The sequence below is a fragment of the Chironomus tepperi genome, unplaced genomic scaffold, assembly GCF_022539635.2.
Source record: "Chironomus tepperi strain 1889 unplaced genomic scaffold, CSIRO-AGI_Ctep_v1 contig_8, whole genome shotgun sequence".
Taxonomy (NCBI): Eukaryota; Metazoa; Arthropoda; class Insecta; order Diptera; family Chironomidae; genus Chironomus; species Chironomus tepperi.
Genome location: NW_027226130.1, coordinates 8,055 through 21,567, shown reverse-complemented (window position 1 = coordinate 21,567; position 13,513 = coordinate 8,055). Strand labels below are relative to the sequence as shown.

Below are 13,513 nucleotides of genomic sequence, written 5' to 3'. Positions count from 1 at the left end.
GTTGAACACGCGTTCGAGTTTATGCGACTTTTTTAAAATATCGCTGTAAGGTTTTCATGAGTAGCGACATCTTCCGTGAGTTTGTCTCAAATTTTATTTCATCTCATACTAAACTTGTATAATAATTCTCATTTCATTAATTCTAGGTTTTTTTCCCGAATCACATGCTTGAGTATACATTCGCATGTTTTCGCATACATGCGAACTCATGAATCCCAATCGACATAAATGAAGAAGGAATCTTCACGAAGCATTTAAGGCTCTGCAAAACCTCTTTTATCAACGTTAATCGGAAGCTACCTCGGAATGTCGTCCATATTGGTGTGAGTTATAGTGGTTTGGCAGAGTCTTCGTCGTGTTGTGTTGCTCGGGAATCTTACGGGCATTGCTATCTGTACTAAAAGCTTGACTATGTCACTGATCGTCTGTTGTTTTTTAATATTCATCATAAGAAAGGAAAAATCTTGTTTTTAATTAAGTAGAATTCAGTTTAATAACATAGGTTTGTAAATAATATAAACTATGAAGTTCACAAAATCAAGGCATAATATTTGAAAAATGTGAAATAATGTTAAAGATTTTTAAAGCATTTTTGCAAATAACCGCTTCGTAATGATTTTAACCAAAAAATCAGAAAAATTGTTAAATTCGTAAAAAATTGAGAGAGTGACAAAAGCTACTTGGTGCAGAATAGTAATGAAAGAATGCCAACAGAGTAAAATGGATAGCCTTCTGAAATATGAAATGGTAAGGTTATTAGTTATAACATTCTCTAAGATAAAGAGAGTATGCTCCGAGCATAGTCATTCATACAAAGCAGCTCTTTTCATTTGAGGTTTAAATCTGTGATTTAAATTATTTTAATGTATATTTTAACATTTTAAAAATTAGATAGGAAGTATTTCCTTAGATTTTTCAATAGCATTGTTTACCCTTACTGTAGGTACTAAATTTAGGACTAATTACTAAATTCTTCTTCTAAATTCCTCTTAATACTAAATTCTTTTGGTTTCATTTATTCAAAATTCAGTTCAAATTCAATTCAGTTTATTTCATAAATAAACTTTAATAAAGGAGAAAAAAATATTTGAATTGAATTGTAAATCCAATTCATTGTAAATCCAATTCAAGTTTTTCAATATTTTTTTAATTAAATTTGAAAAATTTAGACTTTCGATGACAAATTTTATTCAAAATTCTATTTAAAATAGTTAAATTTAAATGTAAATATATTGATTTTAACAAAAATTGGACAGAATGTACAGATAGAATATAAAATTTCACATATACACAAGAAGTTCTCCAAGGATGTCTTAATTAAAATGAATTTCTCTTCCAAACAATTGAATTTTAAATTTCATATCAAAAATACATTCTGCAGTTTCCTTGTCAGCACGAATGATTAAGTTAAAAAGAGAGTTTGGATTAATATTAACAGACACTCGAGACGCATTTAAGTTGTTTTCTTTTCCTAAACGGCGTAAGATTCTATCCTCAAACTCTCCTGGTGGTAGTTCTGGAATTGGTCCAATTTTTGCTCTAAATGTATGACGAACATCATTTGTTCCAAACGAGATCTCAAGTTGACCATTGAAACGAACAACTTCATGAAAAAAACGTATAACAGTATAGCGATCCCACGAGAATCTAACATATCCAATTGAATCGTATCTTGCAAGAGCACGAGGTTTGCGTTCATTAACAAAATTTGCAAGTCTTTCTCCTAGATCTCGAGATATGGGAATATGATATTCATACATAATTATGAATGTATCGATGTTTTCAGGATTAAAGTCGGGTATCTCTTCCATTTTTAACTAAAAATTAGAGAAAAAAAAATAACGGATTTAAAAAAATTGAAATGAAAATTTCAGAGGGCTTATAATTTACATTGTTGTTGTTGTTGTTTTATAAATATTTTGATTTTATGAAGATTCTTATGATTTATGATCAGAACAGAATGTCCAAATATGAAATTTTATGATACATTTTATGCTTCTTTAATTTTTCCAAAAATATTTATAAAAAATTTAAAAATTTCAATTTTCCCGCAAAAAAATAAATATTTTTTGTGTTTTAATTAAATATTGACATATAAAAGCTATATTTGAGTAAATTATTAAAGAATCCTTATAAATATTGAACCTACCTAGCTTTTTATCTTAACTCTTTCCTTACTGGACGTACTTCTTAGAAATAAATAATAAAATGAAATGATTAGAAATTATTTTTGTTTACTTTTTTTTTTTTTGAAACATTTCAAAAAAAGGGGTAATAAACTACTGTGAAATACATACTATGGGGGAATCATCAGCTGTTTTTTGCCACTGCTAAACTTTTATATTTTTTCTGTGACTCAAAATCGAAGATTCAATACAAATTTTGAAATTTTGAATAAATACTGAACATTTCCTATGGATGGTCCGGGCTCATGTCCAGAACTGACACACTTTTTTACTGACTACACAAATAATATCCAGGTGAGTGTCAAATATGTAAGAATTCTATGATGTAAGTCAAAAATACAAAGAAGAAATTTAATAAATTAATTAAATTTAAAAAAAAAATCTTTATGTTATTTTACTTAATTTTGTTTCATTTTATGTTACAGGATTTTGTGATGTTTCTTGATTTAGAAAATAAAAATTATTTTTCAGACATTTACTTGCTTACTTCATTTACATCTATGGCTGGAGCGCACGTTGGCTCGTTGCTGCGCGGAGTGAACGTCTTGTTCAATATCACCTCGGTTCATAACTTTACTTACTTACTTACTTCACTGGCCGTACACAGTAAATCAAGTGTGATTCCAATACCAAGAGCGATACTATCTCTATCGACAGCTTCTTTCCAATTTTACTCAATGCCAATCTACATTTTGAAATGAAAACATTTTCACGTAGATAATACGAAATTAGATAATAAATAAGACCTTTACGTATAACATGTATAACTAAATTATGAACTTCTATTTTTTTTTTTCTTTTTTTTTTTTTTTTATTTTTTTTTTCAAATTCCTCAATTGCTCAATTGTTAGAAGTATGCATTCGTAAAAAATTGTTCAGAATCATTTTAGAAGTCAAAGTGATAAGACGGTATATAGATAATAAATAGTCTGTGAAATAAAAGTCAAAATTTGTTGAATTTATGTAAGAATCTTTGAAATATTGTAGAAACAAATAAAATTTGAAAGGATTAAATAAGGATTAAATTTAAAATAATATAAAATTTTGACAAAAAAACATTAAATGAAAGAAATGGCATAAAAAAGTGACGAATTAATAAAAAGTTTCAACATAAATGCACAAGCAAAAGTGAAAATCAACAAAAATAAGATTAAAATTTGTCCGCATTCTTTTTGGTTTGCATAAAGGTTTTAAAGATAAAATAAATTGGCCTGTGACCTAATTCGTGAAGAATCAAAAATCTTCTTTGAACTATCTATAAATTTGTCTACGTAAAATTTCTCAAACTTTAATAGGGATCGTTCACTTATTACGTAATGTTCAAGGGCAGTGGTGGCTTATCACCAAGGTGTGCCGCGAAAAATAATGGGTTAATTTGGATAGTCTTTTACTCTATCCTTTAACGCAGTGGTGGACAACTTTATATTTTTCATGACACACTCCGGTAATAAGCGATGCATGGTTGATCACTCGTAATCATCCCGGCATATAGTTCGAACAAAATCACTATGCACTAGACATTTCATCACTTTAGGAGTAAGAATTTGGCTTCCTCAATCATCCACGGGAGTTTGTTTCAATTTGTTGAAAATCAAGTCTACTTTCTCCGGTTTCAATTGAACGGTTTCATAATATCAATTTATTTTCATTGTGAATGACCATGATTCATTTTCTATTCACAGCTCAACACATCTGACTTAACAAAAGAATATTAAATTGCTACGGAAAACAGGATATTTCAATCAAGAAAATAATCAAATTAGGAAGTAAGAATGGAAGTTTTTGCACCCAAATCTACATCAACTTTACGCTCATTTGATAAGAGCAAAAAATTTGATTTTGAGTTAATTCCAGTTAATTCCAAAGGTATTTAATTATGATTTTGATGCTTACTTACTTATTTACTTCACTGAGACCAAGATTAACTGTGATCCATGGCCATTGTGAGATGACGCCTAAAGGTCAGCGATAGAGCTGTCTGACAATTGTTAGCAGTTTGAGCATTTTTGACCAAAAATGACGGATTGTTCAGATGACCGGAAGTTTACCCGAGTGGACAAAGAACCATTAGAATTAGATATTAGCTACCCATAATCATATTTTTGCCCACTAAGACGACATTATTACTTATTTTCAGACGACATTTCGATGATCGACAGTCTTGCATCATTAAGTGAGGTAATTCCACCTGGAATAGTAAGAAAAAGATCTTCCAATGGATTTTACTCATCAGGTACAAATCTATTTCTAATTTTATAATTTCCATTAACTTTAATTCATCAAAACCAGAAATTGTCATCAATTTGGACTCAATGCGCAACATCAAAAAACCAAAATATAAACCAAAATCCTTGCCAGAAGTTACGAGATTCATCTTTTATGTCATTCCACCAAAGTATCCATTTACAATTTTTCGGCCAAATAATGCTGAAGAGATGAAGGAACTGTTGCATGAAGCGTCATCAAGCTCTGTTTCACCAAGAATACAGTTTGAAATACTCGACAGTGGAGCATGGAAGGTTGCATGTTTAGATGAAAGAACTGTTAAATGGTTTTTGAAGGAAGTAGCTACCTGGGCATATGTTCCATCAAACTCAACCGATGAATATCCATTGAGAGTTCTTCCAGATCATTTGATGCCAAAATTAATTCATCTTTCATGTGTTTTGACACAGAACATCAGCGGAGATACTTTTTTGCTTGCAGTTAATGCTAAAGGAACTTTGGATAGCTCAAAATGGAAGATTGATCGAATTGAAGGATCAAAAATTTTTTTCGGTGTTGATCCTGCGAGTTTCCGAAAAATTTATTTTTATGGACTTGTCATCAATGTCGGGTATGAAAATGTCCGTGTTGTAATTGAAGAAAATTCATTCGCAGAAATGCATTAAAATTCGAAAGGCACAGGGCTTAGAAATCGTCACGTCATTATAGAGCCAAATTTTTTGCCTTTTCTGTGCCGTGTACCTTTTCCAGTCTTTTCTAAGTCGCTCAACATTCAATTTTTTAAAAAATCGGGTTATTTTTTTTTATTTTTTAAACAAATCAGCAATTTTTTTATTGGAAGCATTGCTTCCAAATTACAACTAAAACTTTTTAAAGTGTCCCTTAAAATGAAAGAATGATGAAAGTGAATATAACAAGTGAAAGTTAAGTTAATAATTAAGTTTAATTGATATTAATATAGAAATTGTATTGAATAACCTAATTAGGGGCGTAGCCAATGGGGTCATTGGAGTAGCATGGGCATTAGAAAAATTATTATTTTGTAACTTTTTTTTTATTTTTAAAATTTTTTGTTTGCTTTTTTTAAAAAAAAAAAATCTTTTCTCCTACGCCCTTGAACCTCATATTAGACGAAATCGGATTTATATTATAAATTGAGCATCAAATTTATCAAGGTAAATATAAAAATTCATTTTAAAAAATTAATTTTTAATTTATTTATTTAATTTATTTATTTATAATTTATTTATTTAAATATATTTGAACCTTTTCACAGGTGATAAAAAAAGCCGATTTTCATCATTAATAATAAATATATTTTGAAATAAGTTTGTCATTTAACATTTGAAATTAATTATATAATTATTCAAAAAGTTTATAAAACAGGTAATGTAAAATTCATAAAATATTCACATGTTGCATGCTAAATTGTAAAATTATTGTTAAAAATTCTTAAAAAAGAAAATTGAATAAAAAGGTTTTGAGCTTAAAAAACATAACTTCTTGTTCCTTTTTTAAATTTAAATTTTAATGTTTAAAATTTCAATTATTTTGATGTTTTCAGGATTTAAGAATGCAGAAAAAATTTATTAAGAATTAATTTTCAGCATGTTCCAATTTTTGCATAGCAACAGCCTATTCAACCACTTTATTAAAGTCATATGATAGACAGGAAACAGATTAGAATATATGAAATAGAAATGAATTTACTATGATTTTTTTGTTGAAACTTAAGGAAATAAATGGAAGCAATTTGAAGAAATACCATTGGATAATTTACTTGATTTACTACGTCATGTAAAATTATATGTAACGGAGCCGCCTCCATTTAAGAACAAAATGTACATATTTTATGATCCACAGTAAAAGACTCAAAAACAGCAGTCAATCACGTCAAATACTAATGATGGGAAAAAATGATTATGAAGTGTTTGTTATCAGTACAAATAGCTGTAAAAAAATTGAAAATGTCAATAATTTAAGATTATTTACTCAATTTATTTGAAGATCAAATAAGGTCACGTGAATTAAAACAAATGTTTGTTGTTTTTTTTAAATTATCACATTTATTTTGACAAATTAAATGAGTAATAATTTAGGGCTTGGACGCAAATAACGTTCCATTTTTTTTTCAAAATTTCAACGGAAAAAAATAATTTGAAAATTTTGTTCAAAAATTTAATGATTTTTTGAAACTTTCAAAAACAGATTAATAATTATGTTAATTAAACTAATTTAAAGCATGATTTGCTTCCGTAGAGTAATCTAATCTATCTCAAAAGGAACATAAAATCTTTATGCTCCCACAATTTAAATCATAATAAACACATAAATTTAGCGATTTTTATTAATTTTTCTGAAAAATTTAAAAAAATTAAACAAAAATTCACACTCAGTAATTGAGATAATTTTTGAATTTTTGCATTAATTAAAGCACTAATCATAGCAAATCATATGCCAAAATGTTGGTGTTATGAATTTCTACAAAAATAACTATCAAAAGTGATCCTAAAAAGTCCAACTAAGGAGAAAAATGCCTTTACTGAGTGTGAATTTCTAAACGGCCATGCCCTTTAATTTCTCAGGAAATAATCTATAAATAAACATTATTTTTTAAAGATTATTCAAAACAAATCAACGTTTAAAAAGTTTAATTTGTTTTGTACATGCTCAAGTGTCATGAAATTTAGGTTTTAAAAAGAATTGGCAAGTGGGTTTCCGAAAAAGATCAAAAATATCAAAAAACCATAAATTCTTTATATTTTATATTGAATTTTTAACTATTTCATTGCATACATTATAATCTAAAATCAGGTTTAAACATTTTTCAAAAACTGAAGTTGATAATGTAAAAAACAAAAAATCGACTTTCACTAACAAGCGAATTTCAGAACATTCTTATCAGTCAATTGACCTTTAAATAAATAACAAATATGTATTTATACAATTTTTTTATTAATAGATCGCAACAAAATTTACAAATTTTGGAAATAAAGTCAATCTTTAAATTTAATTTTGAATTTCAAATATTATTAAAATGTTAAGTTAATGTTAATTTATCGAAATCATTATTATAGCTTATCACTTTTGTTGATAACTCAACAGACGGTTTTTGCAGTAGGATTTCCTTTTTGGCATATCACACTATATGAATAAAGTACTAAGATCACAATTACTAAATACTTGTTTTTCAGCATATTAAGTGTAAAAAATTACCAATTCAATGAAACGTCCTCTTTCGCGAAATTTCGATTGAAGAGTTAAGTAATAATAATTTTGATAAGATACAGGTCACAAGAAAGTTAGAGCTTTAAAATAATCTATTAATTCAAACATGCATGTATTAAATAAATATATAAAATTGATAAAAAATCGTTCCTTATTAGCCGTTATTTTCTTGATCCTAAAATAAAAAAAAAATTTAAATTCGAGATTATGAAAAAAAAAAATCTACAAGAGATGGAGCTAGTAGTAATACATAGTAAAATTTCATACATTCAAAACCTTACAAATGTTTCTTTAAGTTTCAAGTTATTAAGAATAATAAATTAAAGTTAAAATTGTATTGATATTTACGATTTTTTCTTTGTATCAAAGTTCGAAGTCGACTTGGATTTTGTATGGAAAAATCGACTCGACTCCATACAAAATTCGAGTCAAATTCAAGCTTTGCTTTATATTCACATATACCTCTTTAAGTTTTACAATTATTCTAATCGTGTTCTTTTGGATGTGTGTGAATTATTCATATATACGGATGTATATACTCATGTCTCGAACTTTTTGATTACATACCAGTTTTCTCATCAAAAAAAAAAATCATTTAATTCAGCATCTATTTATAAGCATTATAAATTACAGATTTTATATTCATGAATCAAGTATGTGTGAATGTATGTATGTGGGAATGAGAAATTAAATTCAAGAAAAAATTGAAAACAAATGGATTTGGTTAAAGCGCATTCCAATGGGTGGGCATTCGTTAGTTTAGATATGTTTATTTCAGAGTTGGTATAAAGGGAGACTTTGACCAGATTTTGCCTATGATGTAGGTTTGCCTTTTTTTGATTAAAAACTAGAACAATGCTCTGCCATTTAGGTCACTGATGCCACTGTTTTACCTTTGAATAAATTCAAAATGTTTTTATAATTAATTATGAAATTTCATTGTAAGTACTGAGCAATTCATTAATATTACATTCATTTCTTAGCTGAAAGGATTTGAGATCATTATTCTTCACATACCAGGTGGTATCTGCTGGGGTAGTGGGGGTGACACAAGCTTGCTATACTGCCCTTGGTTGGAATTCACAAGGGAAAGGCGCCCAGGTGATCCAAGAGCAACATGGCGTGGTGTAATGAAGGAATGTCAGTTAGATGTCAAAACTGAGAATTTGTACAAGCTTTGTGATTCAGCCAGCAACAGAGTCAGATGGAAGGCCTTTTGTAGCAACCTAGGCTCCAAGTTAGAGCATGGTTCCAGTAAGTAAGTAGGTAAAGTGAGAGTGTCAATTAGATGTGAAAAGCGAGAATTTGTCTAAGGATTGCAATATGATCAGCAATAGACTCAGATATGTAATAGACCTTTTATATTAACTTAGGCTTCCTTAGAAGTATGATTCCTATAATGCAGTAATAAGATGTGTTATTTAAGGTTTCAGATATAAAATTTCAATCCATTTAATTCTGAATTGAATTATTTTCCAAGTTTAATCTTGAGTGTTCTTTATCTTTTCAATTTAGCTATAATAGAACTGTTTTATTAAGTTTTGTACTTAAACTTCAGCTTATTATACTTAAAAGAGATATGCTCAGATATAAAATTTATGAAAATTGTTATTTTTTTTTATTCAAATTGAAAAGTATTGAACATCTGTTTGAGTCTTTGTTCATATTAATGGATCCGCCTTTCATATTGGCCGCCATTAAAAAAACACATTAAAGGAGGGATGGCGCAGTATTCAATAGAGATATACGATTGGGTTTCGATACACAAAATATGTAAATTTTAGGTCATGAACAAATTTGAAAAATCTACCTGCGTTAATGCATAGAAAAATGGAGAATAATTTAGGCATTTATTTAAGTCATATTAAATAATGTTGAAAAATTGTTCAAACATTAATAATTGTACTAAAAGTTAAGTTTCGAATAACTTCTAAATTCATTTCACAAATTTTACTATTTTTAGTAAAAGTTATTAATTTTTAAAACCTTGAAATTGAATATTAGTACATTTTACAATCATTAATCGACTTAAGACTCAATATTATTAAGAATTGGAAGAGTTTTTACCAAAAAAATTTTTTTCAAAAATGTTTTGTTTACAAAAATTTTCAAAATTTAACAGCCAACTTGTGAAATGACGGAATTGACGATCCTTGTGAATATGAAAAATCAGAAGACATTGTGATTCAGCTTTAAAAATAATGATTTGAAAAAATTAAAGATTGCGAGTTTACAATATACAATACTTTTCTGTATAACTACCACATACAAAAAATTTACGCGGTTATTCAATTTAAAGCTTAAAAAATCTCTTCTCCGCAGTCCGTTTTCATCATTTATTAAATATACATCGTGTTCATACCTCTAGAATAAACATAGAAATCTATTTTAGTGATTATGAAATCGCAAATTTTTTTGAAAAAAGAAAATCGAAAATTATCAAATTTCTGTTAAAAATTTAAATGTATTCAAATACATATAAAAGTGTAAACTGTGTAAAAAAATCTAAATAAAATTTTAACGTTTAAAAAAATTTCAAATTTTTAAAAAAACATTAAATTCATAAAATTGTTTAAGTGGTTTTATTACAATTTTTTTTTAGGTTTAGAATTTCGTTAATAAATTTCAGGCTATCAGGGATTAGGGATTAGGGTATTAGGGAATAATTATTTAAAAAAAAATTCAAAAATTGACAGGCGGTTTTGAATTATCTAAAATAAATTATTCAATCTGCTTACTGAAAAAAGATTAATTCCAATGACTACAATAATACAAGAAACATATAGTCAGAATTGAAATCTTTCCAATAATAGTTAATGATGCTTAATCTTAGTTAATATCTATTAAATTAATTTAAACTAAAATGGACTTACTAAATTGTCGCGTAGAACTCTTTAAGTGTTATATTGGTTATAAATTACCGGTTAAAATGCTGACTAGTACATACGCGTAATAAAGTTCATTGGATAATATAATCTTTGATTGTATTTGTACAAGAAAGAGTGCGAGATAAAATTGCTCGATTAAATTAATCGATTTTTCAATTAATTAAAGGTAAATTTGATTAAATTATAGAAAATTTGTTGACTTTTAACATGAATAATTAGTGAAGTGCACATTTTTGCAAATTATGCAATCAAAAATGCAAAAAATGACTAAAAATTTATTTTCAGTCAAAAAGAAAATGGAGAATTTTAATTAATGTCTTTAAAATCATCTTCTTGACCACAATTTTCTGAAAAATAAAATTAATAAAGTAATAATCAACAAAATTAAAGTGTATAAAGAAATTATTTAATTCTTTTTTTAAAAAAAATTTATTGAATGTTCTAAAATTCATTTTAGAAGCAAACATACCATAATTTTAAATAATTTCACAATTTAAATCTAAAAAAATTAAAAAATTTAACTATTGCAATCATAAAAAGTCAATTTTGATGTTTATTAACTGCGATATTTGAATTTTTTTTTGCTGAGTCATGTTCAAAATTGCATTTTTAAGATTCGCCATTTTGAATCTCCATCACATAATTTTGTTGTGCAAAAAAAAAAAAGAAAAAATTATCCATTTAAAATATTTTCTCCTGATTCTGATACTAATAAACTAGAATATTATCATAATTTTTGAATTAATTGCTCCATAATTCCATTATCAATTCATTAAAAATTATAAACACAATAATGATGAATCATTACAAAAATATTTTTTAATTTTTAGGTTGTATTTGTCTATTATCAACGTAACTACCTCATCAATACCTCACAAGTAAATATTAATCAATAACAGACTACCGTCATTTCACAAGTTGGCCGTCAAATTCTGAAAATTTTGTCAACAAGAATTTGTAGTTCTTGAAAAATGTTTTTTTGTTTGCAAAAAACTCTTCCAATTCTTAATAATATTGACTTTTAGGTCTATTAATGATCGTAAAAGATACTAATCTTCAATTTAAAGGTTTTAAACATTAATAACTGTTGCTGAAAATAGTAAAATTTGTGAAATAAAAATTTCTTAATTTAATGTCGAATTTGATGAATTTAATGATGAATTTGAAATGATTTTCGAAGCAAATTTTGAAATGAAGTGACGGTAGTGTGGTTAATAAGTTTTAATTTATAAAAATTACTAATATTATTTTTTATATTTTTAGTGTCATTTTTGGAGTCATTAAAAAGAAATTATTGTGAAATGAATTGGGCTCTCCGAGGCTATACAGATGAAATCTTCATTATGCCTTTGGCATATCATAATGGAGAAATTATTGAGTTTGACATTGAGAGAATGAGGGCTGTACTGTATGACAGAAGAGATGCACTTGAAGAAAATTCACGGCCAAGATTCGATGTTCAAAACTTTGATAAGTTCATTAGAATTAGTCTTTATAATCATTCTGTACAATGGATTAAAAATCAACTCAAAACCATCAACGATTTTGGACCATTATTAGTAACTTCTAGAAATGGACTTTTTCAAATCATATGCAGCACAACAGTGAACTATCCAGGTCTAACAAAAGACAAGTTCTTAACATCTTTAGGACCAATTGCACAAAAATGGCACGTGCTGAAACTGGAAAAAATAAGCCAAAAAGTGTATGATGTAATTTTTCAAGTTGATACGAACGGATATGCAGTAATTCAAGAAAACAATATCCTTCGGTTTGGTAAAAGTGCAATCCAAGTCAACTTGCAACAGATAATACGTCCAACAATAGTGGAAGACGACGGTATCTTCGTTGAAAAAACTTCAAATCCTTACTTTACAAATTTTTTTGTATTATTCTTAAGATTAATCAGCATTGGCTTTTTGGCATGGTGTTTTAGTTCTCTCGGCATTTGAATTATTTTAATAATTTTCAATTCAAAATTCTTCATAAATATTAACAATCCATAATTTTCAATTAGGAATATAACGTAGAAAAGGCAAAAAGTTCAGATTCAAGACGAGCGTGAGACTTAAGACAAGATTTTTATTAAATCTAACCCCAGACTCTAGATCAGTGGTGGATAAACTTTTATCCATTTCTAAATGCTCACAAACATTTATGGCAGCCCATGAACTGCGGATGACAGGTTGTACCCTACTGCTTTAGAGTCATGCTAGTCTTTTTGCCATTTCTATGACTTATTCCTTCTGTGATAAATTCAAAAAAAAAAAAAAAATAATAATCTCATACCAAAATTAGATGAAGCTTAATAGAAAACGAATAGAATTCAAAACTTGCAAATTAATGAGTGAATTTAGTTTTTTGATGGCAGCTCAGCCATCATAGTTTAATTAAAAAAAAGTTATTTGTCGATATATGAACATAAAAGACACACAAATGTGATGCCAGATTAGAGTCACGACACGCTAGACCCAGATTTTTCGATATTACTATAACAAGTGTCTTCAGTGATATTTTCTGGATAAATTCCATGGATTATTTTTCGAACAACACAAATGTAGAAAGCTTCGCTACGGAGCATTCTAAAGGCTTCATTAAAAACAAAACTAAAATTTTAAAATTTAATAACTTAAATGGATAATTTCTAAAATTTTAATGGCGTACATAAGGTTGCCACAAAAACTAAGCAGCTAAAGTTTTACTTAATGAAGCCTTTAAATTTCTAGATTTTCGAACCCTTCTTTATTTCCTGTAATGCAGGAGTATTCCATCACAAGTAGCCATTAATTATGATCTAATAACATTAAACTGTGAGTAAATTGTAAGTCAGCGTACTTTATACAATACAATATGAACTTTTAACGTAATTTCCAATTAAATTCAATTTATAAATTGTGTATATGGGCTATTCCATGAATTGATTTTTCTACAATTTTTTCTCCAAATCAAAATTTCGGGTCTATTTCTGAAGCATAACACAGCATA

The 13,513-nt window shown here is 27.5% G+C and overlaps 1 protein-coding gene across 1 annotated transcript; it reads left to right on the top strand.

Moving 5' to 3' along the window:
• The first annotated feature begins 3,077 nt into the window (after positions 1 to 3,077).
• On the top strand, positions 3,078 to 5,699 carry LOC139100600 (uncharacterized). The gene is made up of 3 exons (XM_070653257.1): positions 3,078 to 3,149; positions 3,869 to 4,419; positions 4,476 to 5,699. The coding sequence occupies exons 2-3, from the start codon at positions 4,335 to 4,337 to the stop codon at positions 5,075 to 5,077; spliced, it is 687 nt and encodes a 228-aa protein (XP_070509358.1). The 5' UTR covers positions 3,078 to 3,149; positions 3,869 to 4,334; the 3' UTR covers positions 5,078 to 5,699.
• The last annotated feature ends 7,814 nt before the right edge of the window (positions 5,700 to 13,513 follow it).

Excerpts from the sequence above, each read along its gene's own strand:
- LOC139100600 (XM_070653257.1), top strand. The coding sequence starts at position 4,335 with ATGATCGACAGTCTTGCATCATTAAGTGAGGTAATTCCACCTGGAATA. Across the intron at positions 4,420-4,475 it reads CAATGGATTTTACTCATCAG|AAATTGTCATCAATTTGGAC; the intron begins GTACAAATCTAT and ends CATCAAAACCAG.